The 25,995-nt window shown below is 36.2% G+C and overlaps 1 protein-coding gene and 1 long non-coding RNA gene across 9 annotated transcripts in view; one reads left to right on the top strand and one right to left on the bottom strand.

Moving 5' to 3' along the window:
• ephb2b (eph receptor B2b) overlaps positions 1 to 6,743 on the bottom strand; it is a 161,747-nt gene extending 155,004 nt beyond the window's left edge. For all 6 annotated transcript variants that reach the window (XM_047347320.1, XM_047347322.1, XM_047347321.1 and 3 more), the window contains exon 1: positions 6,595 to 6,743. In XM_047347320.1, coding sequence (XP_047203276.1) covers positions 6,595 to 6,691 — 97 coding nt within the window. In that variant the 5' untranslated portion in view covers positions 6,692 to 6,743. The remainder of the gene's footprint in view (positions 1 to 6,594) is intronic.
• LOC124856646 lies at positions 6,211 to 14,053 on the top strand. Of its 3 annotated transcripts, none has more exons than XR_007035385.1 (3): positions 6,211 to 6,274; positions 12,781 to 12,859; positions 13,189 to 14,053. It is a non-coding gene; the product is annotated as an uncharacterized LOC124856646 (long non-coding RNA). The 3 variants fall into 3 exon arrangements; XR_007035386.1 differs by having other exon boundaries at positions 6,211 to 6,278; XR_007035384.1 differs by lacking the exon at positions 6,211 to 6,274 and adding an exon at positions 7,042 to 7,262.
• The last annotated feature ends 11,942 nt before the right edge of the window (positions 14,054 to 25,995 follow it).

Here is a 25,995-nt window from a genome sequence, read left to right as displayed (position 1 = left end):
ATGTAGCATCTAATATTACTTTAAGACTATATTTGAATAACTGATTAATCAAATTGAGGATGGACATTTTTTTGTTTGTGCATAAAGTAGACGTGATCGCACTTATTCAGCCATTCCAAAAATTGTTTAGTGGATTTTTTTTTTTTTATTAATTTTTCAATTTGAGATATTTGGAATTCCTCGGTTCATGTTTTGCAATCAGGTCAGATTTTTTGCATGTTTTAGCAACTTCTCTAGCAAATTTAGCAACTAGATCTTCCTTGGTCATTAGAACTATGTCTATTGATTTTTTTATTGCTGCTATGTAATTGGCAGAAACACCAAGGATCATGTATGTAAATGAGTCACTTACTCGTGTGCAGTATTGTTCTATTTTTTCATCGAGGCTGTAGTTCCATGAGAGATGGAAACGTGGATAAAAAGTGATAAATCTGTGCATGATCTATTTTCCTATAATTAATTTCTGTAAATCTAAATTTTATCAGACCAAACCTACATTATAAAATAAAATGCACCAATTAAAAAGGAAAAACAAATCTGGTTTGTTAATGTTCGACCTGCCATCCCTGATCAAAGAGGTTAAAGAGAAAATAGGTTGATTCACATGTTTGGTCAGTTGATTGGTGCTGACGATCTATAACACATACAAACTCATTTCTATAGACTTTGCATTATTTCCACAAATAAATCTTAGAAACATCAACCATAAAACAGAAAAAATATCCAGCGGCTTCCTTGATAGAGTTAGTTTTAAAACTATTAGAAAATGAAGACAATATTAAATCTATTTATGCATCTAAGCATAATTGTTTAACTCTAAACAAAGTGCATTATAGAACAAGGTGTTTGTTGATGTGTTTAAACACTATAAAGTGGAGATCTTTAGTTTTGATGCATGCATTTGAGTCACTGATGACCAGTTGGAACCAATCAAGAGAATATTGTTCAATTGCGATCACTCTCCAACTGATTGGGTCTGTCATAATCCAGCAATCAGCCTCCACCTATCTGCAGCAAACCCTTAAGTATGAGGCTCAAGTGACATCTGGGAAAAAACACAGATTTGATAAAGGGTCGTTCAAAGATATGCTTGTACATACAGTGCACACAGAAATACAGAATAATCCACAGGTATGTAATCACTGTTCATTTAAGCGTCGAGATACCAAAATAAACCCGACCTGCTTTGGAAAACTAAAATCAATGCTGTAAAATTGATTTTAACTATTTTAATTACGATGCATGCCATGTTCATTTTTAAATAACTACATTTCAGCTTCCAGCCAGGCTCAGGCAGTGTGCTGCTGCATATTAAAGGATTTCAAACACCTGCTGATGATATTTTCATTCAAGATAGCATCATGAAGAAACCATATATGACCATCCGGGCTTTGGAAACTTGCCAAGCTGTAGACTATGGTGACACCTGTTCATCTTTGAAGGAGATAAGAAAATAATTCAAAGCAAAAGGTTCTCCTTGCTTAAGTAGACCCCAAAAACACAATCAATTTTAACATATGTATGTGAATGGTTTATTGCAATACTGGCTGTATGGTGAAAAAATAAAACCTGTGAGGTAATGAGCTTGATTGAAATATAACACAGTATCAGAACTCACGGATCATGTGGGAGTAATGCAAGTACAACAGTGCTGTGATGTTTAAAGGTTTATTGTGTTCTGCCTTATAGCCACTTCTCATATCGCCTTTGGTTTTAGCTTGGTCTGAGTACAGTTCATGAGATTCCCTTCAGTCATCGTATCATTGTTTCTGTTTAAAGCAATATTTGGCAAGGATAAATAGCAGAACAAACTAAAAGTACCTACGAGATTATTGATTTATAAAGTGTTTCCAGTTCCAAAGCTGTGGCAACTTGAAGCCTTTTCAACACCACTTCAATACTGTTCATCACATACATTCCATAAGTTAAAATGCTATTTTATCTTAAAATTCACTTGGGCATAAGTCTGTTAATAAAGGGACTAAAAGGAGACTTGGCTCACGAAAGTTAACCCAAGCAATCTGATCCAAACAGATGAAGGCATGGAAACAGTGTCAAGCTATCCATCACAAGTTGGAATTAAACTTTGTTTAAAATGCTTGAAAAGGCTGATGCCAGGATCAATGTGCTCAAGCCAGCAGGGACCAGAAACCGATCAAACAGAAATTCCCTTTGTTAAGAGTTTTAAAACTCCTGACCTACACAACCCACAGGCCTTCAATTGGTTCTCAACAAATTTTGACATAGTAAATTGTGAATATGTATCACAATTATTTTTTTTAAGTATTGCATTTAAAGTCTATATGTAATGTAGTACATACAGTGGCCACAATAAAGCTAACCTGTTCAGTCACAGTGTATATAAGCTTATGGAATATAGGGAGGAAAATCTTTCTTAAGTAAATTAGTGATACTGCCTTAATCTCACCCTAGAGGTAGTCCTAGATGTCTCAGAAATGCGACACCCCCTTCAAGTGAAACAACTGGTACCAGCACTAATTGAAATTTTGCATGGAAAGTGACAATGCCTGGGCCCTCGGCAGCATGGATTAGGGCTTGAATAGAGACAGATTCTTTGTGAAAGCCTACTGTGGCGGTTGGCGTGCAGGCCAGCTCCATGCATCTGCTCACTGGGTGGACAGAGAAAACACCGGACTATACAGTCATTCATTTTACCTTCATCAATCCCAATTTCAAAAACCTACCTTTTTTAACTCTGTCAAAAACGAAATGCCATCTTATTTATACTCCTGAATCTATTCTTTATTAACAGTTAAGCTCAGAAGCAGCAGTTACTAAATTTACACTAAAAACGTATCGACTAAACTTGGCAAATTTTGAAACCTATAACATTCCTACAGTTTGTTCAGTTGTCGAAATGTTCCATAGTGTTCGATTATGTAGAACTGAAAGTAAAATTTGGCAAAAAATAAATGTAATATGAAATATTAAAGCAACTAGAAGTGTAAAACGTCAACTTGGCACATGTTTGCCAATGTTCAGCTGTGTGGTGTCTAGTCCTGAATGCAGAGCTAAAGGAATGCAGCGCATACTGAAATGCAATCAAATCTGTGAGACATTTTTTAAAGACTCCATGCTGTGATCTCATTCTACCCCACTTCACCATCTTCTGCTGTGGTTTCCCTCCCATTATGTTTCCTTCAAAGAACGACAGATAAACAACACTGTATCAAAGTGATCTATCATCCCACTCACACCAACAATGACATGCATACAAGTCTAGAAGAGAGTGTTGTTGCAACATAGCAACACCAACCCTCCCAGAAAAACATTTGGACAGTACAAACTCAAACATCACAATAGAAAAGAAGGGAGAGGGGGGTGTGTGCGGTGGCTCGGGAGCGGAAAAAGCCAAATAATCCATCTAATAAAACTCATCTCCTGCTAACAATACAGGCTACAACAATTTTATGGCTGAGAATGAATCTAAGAAATTTCCACTCAACAGAATTAGATTGGTGTCACCGTTGTTAGTGGGGCTGTCAACTTAACACTGATGACAATGAATGGGTAAGTTAATAACGGGGATAAATCCACGGTGTGTTTTCATAGACATGTTTGACAGAGTTAGGCTAATTTCCTTGGCAGTAGTACGTCAATTAATTTCCAAAAAGAGCCTGTCCCTCGCTGTTAACTAAACCAATAGGACGTGGCATCAGCTTATATCAACACTAATCAACAATTTAAAGTTGTTTTCCATTCTGCACCATGAGTAATTGCTTTGGCTGAATGCAAGGATGAATGAACTCAATGTACAGATTGGAGTGGTGGGACATACTGTTAAGCAGCAGTTTGAAAAGAAACGAGACGTTGGGGAGAACAGAAATTGTCTAAATGGAAACAATGATCCTTTAGCGCCAGCTTACAGTATTGTCGCTTTAACATGGTTGACAAATTTAACGTACTATTTGTAAAATAGACACTTGGGGCACAGCTGGGATTTTGTTAAGTTCAGACACAGTTTTAATCCTCTTAGCCCTCCGAACATGTTCCCTGCTCGATTCTTTGATTATTTAAATAGCAAATAGCTCTTTTATGTGTGTTAGCTTCCCTGGAAATACGGGTTATGATAAGCGCGAGTTTTGAGATTCCTTGCATTTTTACTTTAAGTTATATTGTAAATTACCTTAACCCAATCTTTTCTGACAGCATAGCATTTTATTCTACCAATGCATAACAAAATTAAAAATAATAACTATTTAATTACCAACAGTTATAGCCAGGACTATGTAAAGATGTCTTCAACTACTAAGAATGAAAAAGGATGAAATGTCTCTTCAATAAACGTGTCAAAAAAATCCACCAGAGGGCTCTTTTACTGTTGAATGCTGGGATAGACTTTTTTTTCAGAATAGAGCTGCAGTGACCTCTTTTTCAACTCTTAATTTTTCCTACGCAAGTCAGCCTTGCGATTTCATTGGACAGTGAAGCAGGGTGAGTCACAGGGTAGAATTGAGATGTGGGACGACATTCACTCGACGACGGGCTTAGTAGGGTTTCGAATCATAAAGTGGTGCAACAACAACCGACCAAAAAGTCCTTGAAATGTGCACGCTGCATTTTGATTCCTGAACACATCTTTGCCATTAAACCAGAAGGAATTGTATTATGACACAGAAATGTCTGTTTAAGGATTTTGTCCAGCGCTTTCTGAGGTGATGTATAATTGCAGTTTGAAATGAAAAATAAGAAACTAGTGGCTCTGATTCCATTTGAAAGAGAGAGAAAAACACAAGTGGAAGTGGAACACTAAGTAGTGTGAAATTGTTGTTATTTTTGGCAGTTTTCATATCCTGTGCTTCCCCTGAACTTGAAGAGACAGGCAAAATCAAATTTAGGTCAGAAAAATAAACTGTTACTCCAACAGCAAATCAGGAAAAAAATATCAAAATTGAAATCCAAATAAATTGTTGTGATAACGCATATACAAAGGATAATATTACACAGAAACCGTAACATTTTTTTTACTTAATGCAATTTTTACTTAATTTAAAAAGTGTTTACATTCAGGCATAAAATAGTCTTTATCTCTGTACAATTAATTTAAAGATTTAATCTAAAATATTTACACTTATTTTATAGGGCCATTGGAAGTTGACCAAAAATATAAATATGGTATAATTATGTTATTGTAAAATAATATGTTATAGGTTTTTTTTTCTCCAAATATGATCATCTAAAAAACAATCTGTCTTGGACCGGGACTTTCCTATTCAGCCTTTACAAATATATTAAAGGTATAAGCAAATGTTAAACCTGTAGGTGTATACTGTGGTGTGTGCCACTGAAATTGATATTTAACTGAACCGTGCAGTAAGTTGTGGCCGTAAATATGGATGGTGGTTGCCAGAGTCTGTACCAGTCCTGACAGTACATGGAGTCCACCAGGTCTTTAACCTGCAGAACAAATCTGCATATGCGACACATACAAATTGTGAACATAGGTTTTAGCTTGTTTCTGTTGTTTTTTATGCTGTTTTTTTTTTTTCTTGTACTTTATCCTGCTGTTTCTTAGGGTCTGGTTTGGAATAGTTTCTTTGCTCCACCTGTAATTATGAGGTTTAGTTAAACTGACCAGAGGAAGGAGGACACATTTGTGTTCTGAACGCATCCTCAAAATAGTCTGTATAAATTACTAGGGTGACACTTTCCACTGTTCGGTGTGGTGTGTGCTGACCTGTCAGAGGGCTAACTCATACTAGCTACTCAAAATCTGCAAATATCCAAATGTAATTAGGCCTTTTTTTTCATTATAAAAAGAAAACTGCAATAAAAATACTGTAGTTTTTTTTTTCTATAAAAAGCCTTTAAACTATGTTTTGAGTAATAATCTCTGCATATGTGCACACTAATGTCCCATGCCCTAATAGAAAAAGACTTGTGTGTAGAAAGCCTTGCTGAGTTACTTTCAAGCACAATGAATAGATTCCTGTAAACACCTGAAAGCTTATGAAAGCTCTGTTTTTTACCATTCAACCTGTTTCATTGTGCGCTGAGCCACGCTGACTGATGCCCTTACTGCTTTGCTAAGCTCCCTGTACAACTGACTGCACAATGATCTGAAAAAAACAGGCTTTTACGGGTCAGACTGGCTGATGTTCCGTTTGTATATATTTGTACAATAAAACACGTGAAAAAGCATACAAGGTATAAAAAGAGCTCGTTAGGTTGTTTATTCCCAAGTGAAAACAGAGAGCGACACACCTCCACGGACAGGGACGCGCCTGCCACATTTAACGTTTATCGTCCTGATGTAGGTAAATGCATCACACAAAAGCCTGTAGTTTATTCGGCAGATAAGGTTAAAGGTTATTAGCTGCAGTGTGCTGCAAGAGCATGTGTTTTTGTGACCCATTGTCATCCAGCCGTTCCTGAGCAGACTATATGCAACATTTCGGTACTGTTAAAAAATAAATAAATAAATAAAAACACCGACGGGATTATTAAAAACGACGAGATTAGAAATTTTACACCAAAAATAATAAAATGTGCATTTTGTGCACGCGCTTTGTGTCAAAGTCGAGCCGGTACGAGGATGAGCGTGCAGCCGTCGGGATGCGAACAGGATCTTACCTTCAACAGCTATCACGGCCGGTATGCTCCATAACATCCATAGAATATCCATTATTGGTGTTGAAAAAGCCCAGACATTCAAATAAAATAAGTCCATAAAGCCATTGACGACAAACACAGAGAGGGGACTGACGGTCCTTCACCTCCAATTGAGCTATCCCAGATAGCGGAGCAAAACGAACTCAAATCTGGACCAAGTTTGGGCGAAACCATGAAAGGGCAGACAGGGGGGAGCACCGAGTAACACAGGCGCACGGCATACATATTTACCTCTGCTTTACTCAAGTCCTTTTCACGTCGGATACAAATAATATCTACATATACATTAATGGCGATAAATTTCTTTAATTATTCGTGTTGTTAGTTTAGACTATCTGAAAAGGAAATATGCATCCCCTTCATTTCCACGTCAGTTCACCCTGCTGTCAATCATAGGCAGACGGACAATCCTAAGAGCCTCACCATGCGATAATGAAGTGTTGAGGGACTGTGTATAAAAGATGGAGCAACTTATTCTCGGTCCCACACTGTTCAAATTGAAATTACAGGTTATTCTTTTATTAAACAAAGCCCCAGTGTCTCTTTGCGCTTTACCGTGAAGCTCCAGCAGCTCATTTCAACATCCCAGCGCTGATTGTAACAGGTGACAACCCGGAACAAAAGCTGAAGTAAGTTTTCAATCTACCTGAACGTTTACCTTAACCTCGTTATTGTTTACTTGATGGACACTGTTTTATGTCGACCACACTGTTATGTGATGCATTTTTATTTGTTTTTGGTTCTTCGAAAATGCAATTTTTAAAATTTTTTTGCCAGTGTGTAAACAATAGTATTTCTATAAGTTTTGCTTATGTGTAGCTATCCAATCAATACAATAAATCTTTTTTTTAGATAGATAGATAGATAGATAGATAGATAGATTATGAGGAAGGTCTTGTTTTAGGGTCAGGGTCCCGTTTCCACAGTAATATTCGAGTCTCCTTTACTCTCAGCATTCAGTCACTCATACATCTCTCAGGTCTTTCGCTCGATATCTGCAATAAATAAAGAGGGAAACACGGTAAAGTCTAAAAGGTGAATGCATTATAATTCAATCAATGATTCAGCGTCTCCACTGTGGCTACGTTGGGATCAACTACATCTGGAGCTTTTATAACTCTACCGGTAAATTTTTGGACCTACATCTGAAGGAGTAGCATTAAAATCTGGATAAAATAATATTATTTCCACATACCAGTAGAAGCTTCAGCAAAATCAGGCTTGCATTGTTTATAATGATTTTTTGTATTCACAGAGGTGCTAAATAAACATTCATATTTACTTTTAACCTTTTACAGGTTAAATGAGATGATATTTCATGTTTGAAATATCTCTAAGCCCCTTTATCAGTGTGCTTCACCCAAAAGTAAACAGAGGCAAATCTAACGTGTAAAAATGTGGACTAGCTAACATAGAAAGCACAACTTTTATTCTTGCACAAGAAACAGTATAAAACATAAGTTAATGTTGTATTTTATGACGATACATAAATTGTAAGAGTATGAACTGTCTTCCACATGTTTTAATATAGAACTAATTTACACAAAATAGACTTAAGACGTCTTAAAGTACTCTGGCATCACTATTATGGATAATAATTTTCCAACCAGAGATTACAATGCTAAATGTAAAATGCACATGCACATTTAACTTTTTTGAATTACACGTTGCTTTAATGAAATGACTCTTAACAATTCAATGATTCTTAAACAGTTTTTACAACTTTGTAAAACATGTTTCCTGCTTTAAAATTATTGGTAAGATTTCATCATCTTAAAAACAAACCATTTAAAACCAACATAAACCAAAATAGACAGTTTGATATGACAGAGACTTTATTCATTTTAAAGCATATTTTTCTGTCTAATGCAAAGTAGTCATATGCAACTGAATTACGCGTAGTATGATACCCAGAGAGAATACATGATTAACAAAATGACTTAGAGATGTCATTTTGTTCAAAGAGAGCGTCAGACATAATTGCAAAACTATTGAAACAGTAAAAAGATAAAATATCTGATCATCTGCAAGTTTTAATGTATTCCGGCATTAGTGTCAGGGGTAATAGTTTTCTAACAGATTAAAATGCTTTGTGTAAAATACACATTTTTATAAATAGTCCTAAAACATTTCACTATTATGAGTTACACACTGCTTTAATATGATTACTGTTTACCAAAGAGTCAGGGATTCTTGGAGTAGTTTGTAATTAGAATTTTTTTCACAACTCTGTAAAATATATTCCAAGCTTTAAAATAGTTGGTAAAATTATAGTGTAATTAAAAAAAAAAAAAAAAACGATTAAACACACATTTATGATAGAGACTGCATATACTTAAGGGAGTAAGCAGTTGTGGAAATGATCAGTTTAAAATAATATGTAAATACGAATTTACACAAAGATTTCAGATTACCTTTTGTTCAAAGGTAGCAACAGACATAACTTCAAAACTCATATGCTCATGACAGTCCACCATGTACCAGAAAGTACATAGCAATATGCCTTATGGATACAAAGTCTGAAATTACTGAAGCTGAATGAGAAACAAGAATTTGAAATAATCAGTTTATCATCAAACATGCCTTTTTTATTTCAAGCCGTGGTGCTGTAGCTATGCGGCAGGTTAAATGAAGCAGGCTGATTTATTTGCCTCCACTGGGCCGGACTGTATTGATTCCAGGTCACTTGACTGGCTGGCTTCAGATCGTGTTCAGGTGACTTCTAAAACAGATGGAACAAAATGGCAAGGCACTGAGAAAGCAGCTTTTCCCTCACTATAATGAGTTCCATACAAGCTCAGCATTGACTTGAGCCAGAAGTAAAGTGAAAGACGTTGAAGAAATGATATTAATTCTCCTTGAATAAAGCTGACAGAGACGTCTCTGCCACGCTGTGTTATAATGGATACAGTGTCTGCTATAGCTGTAATGAAACATTTGAAGCATTCAAAATGTGGCATTAATCCTCTCATGTTTCCCTGCATGTCTGTAATTCATTAAAATAAAACATACAGCAGTAAAACTGTATATTGTGAACGGTCTACAACAGTAAACATAAAGGTGCACAAAAGTAATTTTTTTTTTACAAACTTGAACAAGTTTACAAGCGTAATCAATCTGTAAATGGTGTCACCACATCCATTGGGTAGTGTAAAGCAGTATCATAACATTGACACCAAGCCACATGCTAATAGAAATACAAAATAATGCAATAAATCGTTTAATTTTTGTTTTTCTGATAGGAACAGAAAAAAATTGTTTTTTTAATTTAATCTGGATAAACATAAAATTTGTGCAAAGATCAGTACGAAAATTAGAATACAAAATAACTAAGTAATTCATTAAATTAATAATTGTAGTAATTCATTCATAATTATTTGATATAGTTCAAACTACTTTGGAAAATGTATTATTAGCATTTAAACTAATGTTATATTGGCTTAAAAAAACAAATCATATTTATCTGATTTCCTAATGAACAATAAACCCAGTATACATTATATGCTGATAAGTGTATAAAAGTGGATTTGTATATTATGTCTGGATAGATGCTAATAGTTATGAAGCTGCTCATACTTATTACAAGTTACAACAAACGTCATCACAATTCAATGCTATTGCACAAACTTGATTGCAACGGTGTAGAATAAAGAACTTCAATGTTTAAGATAACTTTATGATGAGATTTATAAATAAGCACTGGCAATACAAACCTGGTATCTACAGTGGATGTGCTTGTGTAAGCCGTGTAGGACTGGTTGTATCAACACTGCCACCTAGAGATTAAAAGATGAACATTCACAGACCGCATCATTTAAGGCAGGACATTTATAAGAAATATTATAATTTGCATATTTAATTAACATTCTACTGCTGGAGAAAAAAGTGAAACACAACAATATTGATGTTACAGTTTTAAAAATGTGTGCTGGTCCAAAAACAATCACATACAATTCAAATTGACTTAACTGTTGTTAAAGGTCTTCTGATTGGACCTCTGATTGCCAAAACCGTACTTCAGCCTTAAAACTGAAATAAATTTACTTCAGTCCATCATTGGATCACAATCATGTAGAATTTTCTAGGGCTTCTAGTGAAGTATAGTGCTCAGTCAGCTTCAGCAGCAGATTATAGTGTCAGAAATGAAAGAAAATGGCTTATTTGCTAAAAATGAGGCATTGCTGATTCCTGGCCCAGGACGAGGAAAAAAGCTAAAGACTCATCATCATATTAAACCGCCTAGTAAAGAGGATACCTTCAGATTCTTTGTGGTTTAAAAAAAGAACAAATAAAAAAAAAAGGGGACTCTCACCCCATTGCACTCCACGCGACCCCCACAACCTTCCCAGCATATTGGTTTACCACTGCCAAAAATTTAATTCAATTCCACTAAGTTGCTTGAGCTTTAATTAAATAGACCAAGAGTCTTGGCAGGCATTTATTTATTTTCCTGTTAAGGTAAGTTTACAGACACTGTAGAAGCTTTACTAGTAAACCACCAGGACCTGAAAGAAGTCACTCCAATTGAAGTAAATTCACTTCTGCACAATGAAACCTCCTTTTCAAGTTCAAATATGTGTTTTCTCCAACCAAATAAGATGATAAAGAGGAAGACTGCAGTCAATGCTGTCTTTGGTTTACATGGGGCCACTGGCACAGTTAAATGGAAACATTTTTTATCATCACAATAAATCCAGGCAAGAGTGCTGTAAAAATGAAGTCTTGTAAAAAATAATTCATCTGACAGTCATGACAAAATAAATGCTTTGATTAAATGGCGAATATTAATCATGGCTTTGGTTTCAGATGCAGACATGTCTTTAAGCTTTCTCCTAAATTATATAAACAGTTATGAACATAGGAGCATAAATCTGTTGCTGTGTGATGATGCAGCATGCTGTTGACATTGTGGCTTTCATCTGTAAACCATAGGTAATTTTTTTCTGTGTTGCAGCCAACGTGTGTTACATTCTTCATACTATAATGTACAAGTTATCACAGGCTTCTTTAATATTAATGAGAACAACTTCAGTTTATAGAAGCTTTGCCATGTGACAATAAATATCATTCAGCTTTTCATGTTTTAGGTCGGTTAGGATAACCAAATAATTTTTTTTTTTTTGTGGCTTTGTAAGTTCCTGTTTAGTTCATAACATTTCAGTTAATTGGAGTGACACCTATTAGATATGTTTAAAATCAGCACCTCAAACACGCTGCTTATAGAAGAATATTGTGGACCCTCACAAGTCTGGTTCATCCTTGGGTGCAATTTCCAGATACCAGGTGCCCCGTTTCTCTGTTCAAACAATTTTACGCATGCATAAACACTATAGAAATGTCCAACCATCATACTTTTACGGACGAGGACAGGCTTTGGAACCCAGAAATGAACATGTTTGCTGTGAAATGTGCATATGTGTTTATAGACCTTGTGCAGAAGCTGATTGATTCTGGTAAGAAAGTGTAAACGACTATAAACAAAACATTAAATGACTCCTGTACTAACACAAGCTAACATGTCACTCAGAGAGAAAGAAGCCATTGCTCCAAAAGCGACATAAAAAGACAGATTACTTACTGTTAGCAAATTCACAAATTTTTTGAGACATTTCATGTGGTGTTTGGCCAAAATGCCCATGATTACATTTGGAAGAAAAAATAGGAAGGTTATTAAACTTGAGACTTCAAAATATAGCTTTCATCTTGTTGAAAGAACATTGTTGAAATATTGAAGCAACATCTCCAAACATCAGCCAGAAAAATAAAGCTTATAGATCAACAGACGTTCTAAACAGACAATAACACAAAGCATATGACGACATTAGCAGCAAAGTGTCTCAGGGACTCAAGGACAAGAAAGTCAATGTTTTGGAGTGGACATCACAAAGCCCAGATCTCGGTCCCATAGACAATGTGTTGGTAGAGCTCAAAAGGTGTTTTTAAGCAAAGCAGTCCACAAATCTGACCAGTTCTGTCTGGAGGAATGCCCCAAAATTCTAATAAATCACTATTAAAAACTTGCCGAAAAATATTCAAAATGTTTCACGTAAGTCATACAATATAAAAGGCAATTACACTAAATAATAAGGAAATGTAAACTTAGGAATTAAAAACAAATCTCTGTGTATTTAAATTTCTTTCTTTCAGCACTAGTGGCCGTTATTGAGTGAAGGGGGTGGTGTCGGGAATCGTACCCAGAACGGCTTCGTCCAGGACTATAGATTCTGTATGTTGAGTGCCTGCTCTAATGCTACACCACGCAACAAACCGTATATATATTTAGTTTTAATTGTTTTAATTATATATTCTTCACTGGCCTATGTGAAATAAATAATTACAGAGGCAAAAAATGTTTGGGCAATCTAACCGAATGCATATACAAAAGGGATCACTATTAAATACTTCAAATGTACCCAAGATATTGTAGACCTATCCTGATTGTTTCAAACAAAGCTAAACTCAAGCATGGCTAAAGTCTGATCACAGAAGAACATCAGACTACAAAGACAACATGCATCCTTATCTTTTTTTTCTTTTTCTTGCCTATCCATTCAGACTGCCGGCCATCACAGAGCAACAGATGGAGGAGCACAACAGGACATTCCCACTAAGAGGATTCCTGTTTTTTGCCTGTCGCTGTGAACCTTTTTTCAGGCACAACGTCTTTCATCATAACCCAGCTCAACTGGCTCACTGGACCTGATGTAGATTTGCTGGATAAGCCCTGCGAAACCCGCTAGTATGCATGTTGACCTGCTTGGCAAACGGAGAACCCTGACAGAGTCCACCGTGAATAACACTGAATTAATGACTCAGGTGGGATTAGAAAGTCCTGGTAGTATCTTGAGTCTCTTTACTGCAATCTCTTACAACTCAAAGGTATGTGCCAGGTCTCTGTATTTGAGTGGCCAGGTGTCAGATTTCATTCTAGCATTACTCTTACAGAGGTAGTTTGTGTTCAATTGAGAAAGGTTTTACAAAAGTTAAATAAATTTTACAATTATTATATGATTCAACTCAAGACTTATTTTCCTTTTTTTGCTTAAAATTATTTGTATACTCTATGAGTCAGTAGCTTGCAGTTTGGAATACAAAGTATATTTTTCATGTTTGTTCAAGGATGAAATGCCTTTCATTTAAATAGATTTTCAGAATCTCTCGGTTTCAGGATTTTATGCTATCCCATTCATTGCTTAGCATGTTGCATCATTTCAAATAGAAGTTTCATATTTTGGTTTGTCTGGTTTTAGGATTTACATTTGCCAGATTTACTTGACTGAATTGAATGAATTTTATTCATTGTTTGTTAAAAATGCATTCATGCTTTCACACAAAAAACAGCTTTAAACATAAATGTAAATATGTTGGCTTGCAGAAACCAGTAAGGAGCTAATAAAAAACCCTACATCTGTTTAATGGCTTCATGGTGTGAGGAATCTGGGAAAAGAAAAAAAAATGTTCATTTAACTTGGTTTCTGCTTTGCAGGATTTTACCTCCTTTATTGTGGTTTCTTTGTGTTTAACCTCATCCTTGGGAGGAAGCATAGTGAGAAACTGTGAATCTCAGAGGAAGCACTTATAATTGCCCTTGTAGTCTTTGCAATGAAATGACATTGCAACATGATCTTTTTCAGTCTTTTTTTTCTTCCTTTCTTTCTGTAGACTAAAGAAAGTACGTTTATTTTTTTAAAAGACTTTTACCAACCTCTGTATTTCTTAACATTTAAATATCTGACATGTAATGAATAGTATACCATACCAGAAAGTACTTTCCTGTATATGTCGCAGCCACTCAGTGCTAAGAGTAAACCAGATGGTTTAGCAAGCTGTTACACACTTTATGTCAGAATCACACAATCGGTGTGCTTTGAGGTCTGCTTGGTGTAACTTTAAATTATGAGAAAAGCATTTACTCTGCAGATAATTTTTGTGGAATCCATCTGTAAACCTTTATGCAGTGAGTCAAAGTTTTCACATGAACAGACACGGTAAGTTCTGTGGAAAGAATTCCAATTGGCATGCTAGCACATATTTATCATCACAGACCGGAATTTCTTTGATGGGCTCTGGATGGATGAAGTTTTATGTTTATTTTTATAGCTGTTGTTTAAAGATATGTGCGGAATATTTGTTAGAAAAAAAATTTGATTTACCTATGCAATCGCAAAAAACCAGAACAACCTAGTTTGATCAGAGTTAAAAAAAAGTGATTCATGTGTGTGGGTGGCGAGGTGGCATTGTTTGGTATCTACGCATGTACAGCGTTTGCGCACATCCAAATGCCACTGCATATAATTGTCTGTGTGAGGAGAGGAGAATTGGGGGAGCTGAAACTGTAGAGCAGAGTTGGGAAATAGAGCAGAAGAATACAAGCCTAACAGAAAAATCTTGAATAATTCTGCCCTAAGACGTGTGAGAACTGCAAAGAGCAGAAGGGAGCACCCAGAGGTCGTTTCCATGGAAACCTTTGCCCTGGGAGATCACTGACCCTCCCGCCATGATGTACAAGCAAGGCACAGATTGTAGGTCACATATGGCACCAGCGATGCAATCAAACCTAATCTGGCTTGACTTGTAGGTTATAAATTATGCTGGAAAGCTGGTTTACACTCAGGCTTAGCTCATCTGTACCCTCATGTGTGAGATAATGTCTGTGTTAATGGCAAACTGATGCAGTGACCCAATAAATGCTTATGTCAACACATGTATTTTTTTGTCTGTTGGTAAGGAAAACAAACATCTCAAGCATTCAGCTGCTAAGCATCAAAGCATCAAAATCACAAAGACGAATTAGTTCAGATGAATTCCTTTTATATGCACGTCTACACCCAGATGTAATAAAGCGTTTGTTGTTAGTTCCACATGTGTTGCAGGGAATTTTTACATGCTGTTGTGGTTGTCAATCACATTCATCCCTCTGCTAACCAGACAGTCACGTGAGCGTCTAAAGACTCCAGACTCCGTATCTGAGCTTACATGCATTCTTCCCTGCTGTTATACTTGTATTCCTGCATATTTTTATCCTACACCTCAAATTCAACTTTAGAATGTTAAATGGCCAGTGTTTTTCCCCTCCTGGTGTATCGAATCTAACACCAATATGATCAATGGATTATTTTATTGTTGCTGCTGATGAAAATGTAAGATATGGATCATTGTTGTAGACAATTATGTTGTATTGTTCAATGAATTTGTCCAATCTGACCACTAACAGTTTTTCTAAATAAAAAAGAGAACTGTTGCAGAAGCGAAACATGCCTATAATATGTGAAGTTGTGTTTGTGACCAGTTTTATCTAAGAGAATAACTTTTATTTTATTTTTTTCTTTTGTACCAGGTATGTAAAATAATGGGAAGATGCAAGTTAATGATTTGGAACGTTAATGTCTATGTTATCACAATTAGTAGATGCTTATTTTTAAACTTTACCTTTGATTTCTTTTTCCTGTTTTGAATAATATAGAATTGTTATTTCTTTCAAAGAGATTAACACCGTTAGTCATGGACATCCCAGTTATTAGAAATTTTCTCTGCTAAAGTTATAAAACTTTTACAAAGTGTTTGTTGACCTTATCAACAACATTATTGATAGTTTTGTTGTTTCCCTCAAAATGTATAGGACAATCACTGTCTTAGACTCTTTCTACATTTGCAATTTGAAATACATCATATGCGTTTAATGTTATTTTTGGTGTCTTGGGTAATGCTTTTTATTTTTCAACCAAAATCTCTCAATCTTGCATTTTTCCATTGCAAATATGGCAAAAGCACTATTTGTGCCTTCAAACTAATGCAAAGTTGTTGATGTGAGAAATTCCCTGAAAGTACACTATGAAGGTATGATATAAAAGCCTGCCTGCACTGCAGTAACACATTTATGAATGATTCATACAGCTTGAGCATTGGGATTATGTAGGCATCAAACCTTAAATGAAGTTAAAGAAAAAGCACAAGGTTTCATGGTAAATATATATATACAGAAGTGGAGCAAGGGGCACATGACTGCCTGTCGTTCTGTAAATTCTGATCATTTCCTGTTGAGGTCGGCTCCGCTTCAGAGTCCACTGAAGATTTAATTACTTTTCAAACAATCATCCACTATATATATTTATTCCACTGTATACAAATATTCTAGGGTTTAAATGGTGAAAGAAAATGTTATTTATATGCTCCGGTGATCATCATCTAGTTTTATATGCAATGTGGATAACCTGACAAAGACTCAGGTTCTGAAGTGTGTGTCATAAATATAATACTGCAGGACATGGAGATCTCTGGAAATTTTTTTTTATTGAAATATAAATATTTCAACAGTTTGAATTTTCAAATACAGCTCATTACTTTTAGGAAATTAGGAAGGTCGCAAGGGTTAATTTTACACATTTTCTTTCCAAATACACTTTTTGATAAATATATATGCATTTATAAGGTATTTGTTACAGGTAAAAGCAGCTCTTAGATAATGAAGGGCTGCCTTGGTCTGATGGAAAGTAGATCCTGATATCTTACTGTGTCTCCTTGCTCTGTCGCTGCCCCGTGGTTTGCGATTTCATGAGTGAGCTGGTAATAATCACGGGTGACTGAATTGTCACCTTTTTGCTGAGATCCATAAATGAGGGCACATATGGGAATGCTTGAAGTTTAAAGTCAGGGAGTCTTTGCTTCTGCTCCTCATTTCTTTATTTGTTTTTTACATGCTTCCAAGGTGAAAACCTATGAAATCATAGCAGATTGAGTGTTTTCTGTAAAACTATAAAAGTAATATTTGCATATAGTATTTCATTTCATAGTATATAGTATTTATGGTATTTTAATTTAATTTATTCTTTGGAAAATACTAATTAAATGATGTCACAGAACTAAACATATTTTCTTTACACACTGAAATACTTAAGAAAAATATTTGAAGTATGCCGTCTAGAAACAAAACACATTTATTTAGATTTTTCTCCTGAAAACAAGTCATTTTCACTATAAAACATGATAAAGTTTAGCGAATTAAAACACAGGCATTTGAAAGTATTTAAAAATACTGGCAGTAGCTTGTTATGTCTTTGGCAAGAGTGACTTGTTAGACTCATTTTCTTTGTCTGAGTCTCTTTCTACACTCCTTAAACCTTCAGTCATTTTCATTTGCCTCATTAGGGTCTGAAAATATTACAAATGAGAGACAAATGAGGCCCTTTCTCCATTTAGAGAGCCGACAGTAATATTTTTTATAAAATATTTTTTAATAACATTAAATCAACATTGATTTAGACTTTTTAGCAATTTCTTCACATAAATTTAATATTACTATGCAAAATGTATTTTCAATACTCCTGTGTGAAACTGTAATGCTGTTTGTGCTTACTAAACTAATAATAATAATAATTATTAATAATAATGATTTATAATAATAAATGGTAAAATAATTCTATGATTTGTTATTTTCCTTATTCTTTAATAATAGTTTATACGTTAATTTGTTATTTCTTCAGTTTAAGGTTGGTGGAGACAGAACTTAAAATCATAAAAAATAAATTATTAAAAGGCAAATTCTGGCCAGTCAGACACAGTAAAATAAATGGAATAAAATAAAATCAAACTGAGTAAAAAGATAGGGCCAAACATGCAACTATACATTAAAAAGGAATCGTAAAGATTTTATTAACTTTCATTCTTATAAAGTAAAACATTTTTCTATGAAACATAAACAGTATTATGTTCTTAATTATGTTTACCTCTTTGCTATTGTTGTTTTATCCATGATGACATTGTAGTCTTAATCATGTCTGAGTTAAAGAGTCATAATACTGCTGATCAGACTTTCAATCAACAATAATGTAATAATTATATGTAGTTGCGGCTGAATAGATAAAAATACAGACTAATCTAGTCATGCTAATTATATAAGCAGGAACTGTCAGGTTTAGTCACACTTCAATGTTCCAGACAGATTCCAGTTCTCATGTTGTCCTTCTGAACTCTGTAGCTGTATCTTTAAAATGTCCTCAAGGTTCGCTGAGCTTGATGAAATGCTCTAGTGCTGTTAAGTGCACCCGGCCTGAGTGATCAGTCCCTTCCTTACCAAATCATGCAATAATCTACCTTTCAGATGACTTGTTTTAGGAAAGCTGTCTAGTTGTCTGAATGAAAGGAGAATTACAGGTGAGAGAAGAAGGTGGCAGAAGCACCTTGACACTAAAGCAATTTGAAATTGTCTGTAATTCCCTGTTTCTAAATTAGAAAAATTGACCTTCCTGGCAAAGGTGACACGCAGTTGGAGATTTTTCATGGGCTAAGTGGAGGTTTGGGAGCTAGCTGATGTTGAGCTAGAAGGCCAAGCAAATATTTCATGAGTAATTTATTATCTGGAACATGAAAGCGTGCTACCCTCAAGATCCTTGCCTGGATATAGACAGTGATCTGGTCACACAGAGAGGGAAAAAGGAGTCAAAAGGGCAGACCAAGGAGTAGTTAATATTATACATCAACGTTCATCTAAGGTTGTCAAAAAGATCAAGAACTCCCGTTAACCTAAAACATGTGTCTGGAGGACACATTTATAGGAGCTACTTTAATCACGTGGGACATGCTACATTATTTTTGGATGTGAAGTTTTTTGTTTTTTTATCAGATTATCTGATTAGATTTTGGTGCAGGTTATTAGCATCAGTGCATTATACTTGCAGTTGTTAATATATGAAAAAGAAATGCACTTTAAATTGATCAAAAATAAATTCTCTTTCAATTGTAAAAGAACTCAAAGTTGCAAAACATCTTCACTTAAAAGCAAATAAATATGTACATTTTATGTTTAATCTTGTAAATTCAAGTTAAGTAGGGGGTTTTTCAACAATCTGGATGGAAAAGAAGTACAGTGTATGAGTAGGCAGATACAGTATTGCAAAACAGGGGAACATACAAGATACTTCATTTTGTGCAAAGCATCTTGGTAGTGCATAAAGACTAAAGAAGAGTATTAAGGTGACCTATCTTGTGCAGACAGCAATTGTTTGTGCAAAACTTTAACAAGAATGAGACAGAGCAGAGGAGTGTGTAAAGAATAAATAGCAGCAGAGACCAGTGTTATAAAATAGGGACACGATATAATGACAGTAATGACTTATCCTTCTGTAATATCGAAGGTTGGTGTGTATGTAAAAGCTTATATGGGAGGCACTTGAGAGTATGTGTTCAGGAGTCCAGTGCCTTGTGGGACAAAAGTAGTTTCCCAGCCTGGTATTTGCAGACTTCAGGCTGCAATACATTATCATGAAGGCAGCAGGGAAAAGAAGGAAAAAAACGGGTGGATGGGGTCCTTCACAATTTTAAAGGCACTGCTGATTCAGTGGGTCTTGTAAATGTTGATTAGTTAGAGAGAGCATAGAAACACCAATAACCCTTTTCAGCTGTCCTCCCTCTGCAATGCAGGCTCTTGTAGGGCAGTTTCCAAACCAGAGTGTGATGCAGCTGCTTAGAATTATCTCTCTAGTCCTTCTGTGGAACATGGTGAGTATGAGGAGTAATAGGTAAACTCTCTTCATTTTCTGCAGGAAATAGGGAGGCTTCTTGACTTTCTAGGATGCACAACTGGTTGTTGAAGGTCCACATTAAGTTCTTCTTAGTGTGTACACCATAGAACCTGCTATACCCAGCAATCAGACCTGCCAAAGTATTAGGATTAGCAAAGTTAATGATGTGGTTGGAGTTGATGTGCTGTACAGCTGTGGGTCAGCGGTGTGAGCCCTATAGGGCCCCCATGTTCTTTGTAAATGTGCTGAAGGTATTTTGGATCTAGATTGACCAAGGTCTTCCATAAAATCCAATTTTGAAAGTGGATATTTTGACCCAGTTGGCACAATTTTCCTATTTGTTGCCTAGCATTGGTCGAATGCTGAACTGAAGTCTATAAACAGTATTGTGAAGTAAGTGTCCTTTTTCCAGAAGGATGAGGTGGAGTCTGGTGGAGATGGCATCTTCTGTTGAGAGACAGAAACAACCAATTCCACTTAGGGATGTATTCTTGAAAGTATAATGTAACATTTGATGCTGATATGTGCACTTAATACTAGTGTTTTGTGAAAATAATATCTAGCATGTCATCTCAAATACCTCATACCAACTGTCAGGCATGGTGGTGGGTTGATGATATGGGCTCGTTTTGCATTCACAGGACTCAGGCACCTTACATTTACTGAGTCAACTATGTTTACGAAACAATTCTAGATCCAAAAATTGGGCTGTCTGTCCAAAATCTAATGCTTGGCCATAACAACAACAGGACAGTGATCCCAAACACAGCAGCAAATGTACCGCAGAATGGCTGAAAAGAAAATAATCAAGTTAATCCAATGGCCCAGTCAAAGTCCAGATCTCAATCTGATTGAAATGCTGTGATAGGACTTTAAGAGAGCTTTGCAGAAATCTTTGTTTTTTAAGTACTGTATTACTTTCAAGCTGCAGTAGCTCAAATCCATGAATACCCCCTCCTTCTCAGGCAGGATTCAATTCAATTCAGTTTTATTTATATAGCGCCAATTCACAACACATGTTGTCTCAAGGCACTTCACAACAGTCAGGTACATACATTCCAATTAATCCTAACCACTGAACGGTGCAGTCAGAGTCAGTTATTTATTCAAATTGGATAAAACGTTTTTCTATCTAAGGAAACCCATCAGATTGCATCGAGTCAGAGATTTGTAGCATTCACTCCTCCTGGATGAGCATGTAGTGACAATGGACAGTCACTGGCGTTGACTTTGCAGCAATCCCTCATACTGAGCATGCATGTAGCGACAGTGGAGAGGAAAAACTCCCTTTTAACAGGAAGAAACCTCCAGCAGAACCAGGCTCAGTGTGTGCGGCCATCTGCCACAACCGACTGGGGGTTTGAGAGAACAGAGCAGAGACACACAAAGAATACAGAAGCACTGATCCAGGAGTACTTTCAATGGGAAGGAAAAGTAAATGTTAGCGGATGTAGCTCCTTTAGTCGTTTCATCTAGAAAGAAAGAAAAGATAAACTTTGAACCAGTTTTCAAGGATAGAGTCTGAAAGAGAGCACATATAATTAGTTACAGTAAAAGCTCAGTCAATTGCTATATCTAGGAGAGAGAAAGCTTTAAACACTGAAAGACAGGGCCATGTGGATCATCTGTAGAAGGTGAGCATTAAGTTGTTGCCAGCAGAAGCTTGGACAATGCCCCTCTCCAGAAATGTGTCACAGGTAGACACAGAGTCAGGTCAGGTGTAGCTTCTAGGAAGAGAAAAGAGAGAGAACATAAAGTTAAAAACTGAAATAACAGCAAATAATGCAAAATTGGAGAGTAGTGTGAGAATGTAGCGAAGAGGGTGAAAGTGGTCATTATGTCCTCCAGCAGCCTAAGCGTACAGCAGCATAACAATAGAGATCGTTTCAGTTTCAGTTTATTTATTTATATAGCGCTTATTTACAACAATGTCGTCTCAAGGGACCCCACGGCGCGGGGCCACCGGGGAGGCCAGACCAAACCACTGAGTGCCAGAGACCGGCCACCCCAGAACGGGCCACGTGTAGGGGCACTAAGTAAAATAATAAACTGATAAGGTTTGTCCATCTAGAGCCCACTGATGGCCATTGTTATACTAAAAACCACAAGGATCGGGATACCTCTCTCTGAGAGGAAGAGAGGGGTCATACACGTAGCAGAAATGGAGGGTGTGTTTGCACCTCAACCATAACTGAGCGGGTTTAGGCTAAACCTGACTCCCCCTTACTCCATCCAACAGGGAGGGAGGAAGTCAGAGGTAAAAAATAAGGAAGATAGCCTAAGCCATTCTAACTATAAGCTTTATCAAAAAGGAAAGTTTTAAGCCTAGCCTTAAAAGTAGACAGGGTGTCTGCCTCACGGACCAAAACTGGGAGCTGGTTCCACAGGAGAGGAGCTCGATAAGTAAAGGACCTGCCTCCCATTCTACTTCTAGAGACTCTAGGAACCACCAGTAAACCTGCAGTCTGAGAACGAAGTGCTCTGTTAGGAACATATGGAACCATCAGATCTCTGATGTATGATGAAGCCAGATCATTAAGGGCTTTATATGTGAGGAGGAGAATTTTAAATTCTATTCTGGATTTAACAGGGAACCAATGAAGGGAAGCTAAAAAAGGAGAAATATGATCTCTCTTTTTAATTTTCATCAGAACTCTTGCTGCAGCATTTTGAATCAGCTGAAGGCTTTTAACTGCATTTTGTGGACATCCTGATAGTAAAGAATTACAATAGTCCAGCCTTGAAGTAACAAATGCATGGACTTGTTTTTCCTGGATAGGATATTTCTAATTTTGGCAATGTTCCGGAGGTCAAAGAAGGAAGTCCGTGAAACCCGTTTAATATGGGATTTAAATGACATGTCCTGGTCAAAAATAACACCAAGGTTTTTTACTTTATGACCGGAGGTCAATTTAATGCCATCCAGGTTAAGTGATTGACTAAGCAGTTTCTTTTTTAAAGACTCCGGTCCAAAGACAACAACTTCTGTCTTGTCTGAATTTAGAAGCAAAAAATTTAAAGTCATCCAAGTTTTTATCTAACTGGTTGGGCTCATCAGGATTTACGGATAAGTAAAGCTGAGTATCATCAGCGCAACAGTGAAAATGTATCCTATGCTGCCTGATAATTTGACCTATTGGAAGCATATATAGTAAAGAGAATTGGCCCAAGTACTGAACCCTGTGGTACTCCACAATTAACCCTGGAGTTTAAAGATGATTTATCATTTACATGAACAAACTGGAATCTGTCAGACAAATAAGATTTAAACCAGCCTAGCGCTGTTCCCCTGTTCCCTACAGCATATTCCAGTCTTTTTAAGAGAATATTATGATTGACTGTATTAAATGCAGCACTAAGATCTAAGAGGACAAGTACAGACACAAGGGGATTCTGTGTATAAATAGTTTAGGCAGATGTAGCTAAAGCCAGTGTTGATACATTTGTTATAGCAGTACATTTAGCCAGAAAATTGTACTTAGATTAACATTTGCAAATTCTTACTGTCCACCGTTTATATGTCAAAGGTTGAATGATTTCTGGAAGTGAATTTCCATATTTTCAGTCCTTTGGCCAAAAACAAGGACTTTTCACATCAATACATTTCTAAAGGAATTATAAACCTCCCGAAATACCTCATGTAAATTTTTTAAATCTTTAAAGTATATTACAACCTTACATAACCTGTTTCTGGAAAACAGTTTTGTTATGGTACCACCATCCCTGAGGAGTCAAAGAGGAAATTGGGTGAATGTAGAGAGAAGCAAAATGGAAAACAAGAAAGAATCTCCAAACTGATTCAATAATTCAGTCATCAAGGACAGTGTTGGATTATTAAAGTGAAAGAAATAAGTTTGGAGCACTGAACGAGTAAGAGCAGAATACGTGCACTACTCTGGGTTTTTGAGGAAATAAAAATTCATTTCAGATTTACATGTGACTATGTCTGTCTTTAAGAAATAATGGGCTGGCAGAGACTGCGTAGAAAGCTGCAAGAATAGAGAAGAAGGACTGGCAACACATTATGTGATTCTGACTGTTTCCAGGAAGAATTGTTTCTCTAGTTAAACATTACCAACTGTAAGCTTTAATCCTTAAATGCTTCACCTGTGTTATTTGGTCGCTATAGGTGCAACTTAGTAAATTAAAATATCACTGATGCTACCGCTGTTGCATCCCATTTACATTTACTATGTAGAAAAAGTACTGAACTCTTGCTCTCTTGTTCAAATGCTGATTTTCAGATTAGAAAACATTTTGCATTATATTTGTAAATCAAGGTTGCAGACTCAGTTTGGGATCATCAGTGATCCGCAAAAGCCCTATAGCAAGAAAACAAAACCTTCCGGGAGACAGAGAAAGTTATAATAGAATTGTGCCGAAAATTCTCAAAGCAGACAAAAAAAGGTCTACAGGAAACTCTTGTAAAATGCCATGCAAGATATTTGTTTAAGGATAAAAGATTACAGGATCATGTTGTTGAAAGCCTGGAGATAACCAAAGAGTTAAATATGCTTTTTTATCAATTTCAGGTCAAGAGCCTGCTCAGGATTTTCCTTCATTAACCTCAGCTATGAAGACACCCTCCTAGACCTACAGTTTCCCTCTTTAACTTTATAGTCTTAGCTCACCAATCAGTTGGAGACCCTACACACCATCACACGTCAAGAAACAATGAAAACTAATTTTGTGTCCAAAGGTGAAGAGACAAACTAAAAAAAGGTAAAGGTCCTGAATGTTTCAGCCCAATGAGCTGTTCAACCTTAGCCTTGGCTGGGAGAATCTGGCAGTTCAGTGAAAGACAGCCTGCCCTGTTCCAGCACTTGAAAAATCATATTCATCTGTCTTTAAGGAGTATATTATGGTTGTCCTAACATATCACAGTTTCATATTCCTTTCAAGTTCATCATTGTTCCCTCCAGCCAAACCAGAAAGGACCTTTCAGCACCGGCTGCAGTTTGCTTATTTCCCTCGGGCTTGGGGTCAAAGATGCCATTCTCTATCTTCCTTATTGAAAACCTTCTTGTACAGAAAAAGCGGGTCCCACTGGAAGGATGAGTTTTTTTTTCTTCTGTGCTTTAACGAAGTAGGAAAAAGAAAAGAAGCCTGCTGTGTTATGTACAATGCATCAGAGCATTGTAGTGCATGCCTCTTCACTGGATTATTTAAAATCAGCAATCTGTCAGTACACAGAACTGGTGGGCCTATTTGAGTTGTCCTATTTTGAAGACCTATATCGAGTTAAACAACAAGAATAATTTGAAAAGATTAGAAAAGATTCCTTCATGTCTATTTCAGACAAAATGCTTGAAAGCTTAGCAGTGGATATTGTTTTCCCATTCTCAGTTGATACAAAGGTATGTTGCCAAATCATTCTGTTGTGCAAAATGTAGCCTAGCAATATCTTTATTAAATTAACATTGTCTTGCCTGAAAAAGTTAAAGTTAACATCTGCTGCTCCAAATCCATTATACATTGTTCAGCATTAAAGATGCCTTCACAGATGTGTAACTTATCCATTCCATATGCACTAATTCAACTCTATTCCATCACAGATGCAGGCTTTTGAACTGAACTGTGATAACAAGACAGATGGTCATTCCTTTCCATAGCCTGGAGGATGGAGCATTCATGATTGCCAAAAAGAATTTCAAACTTTGATTAGTGAGACCACAAGACACTTTTCCTATTTATTTCATCACATCAACAATTTGCTCAAAACCAGAGAAGACAGCAAAGTTTCTGGAGCTTGTTTATATGCCTGTATGTTCATGATAGTTCTTATTTGCAGTTCTGGGTGCAGCTATGGACAGTCTTTCCTAACAATGGTTTACTGAATGGTAAC

The sequence above is a fragment of the Girardinichthys multiradiatus genome, chromosome 20, assembly GCF_021462225.1.
Source record: "Girardinichthys multiradiatus isolate DD_20200921_A chromosome 20, DD_fGirMul_XY1, whole genome shotgun sequence".
NCBI classification, from domain to species: Eukaryota; Metazoa; Chordata; class Actinopteri; order Cyprinodontiformes; family Goodeidae; genus Girardinichthys; species Girardinichthys multiradiatus.
Note: the sequence above shows the minus strand (reverse complement) of the source record. Positions and strands in the feature narration are given on the sequence as shown.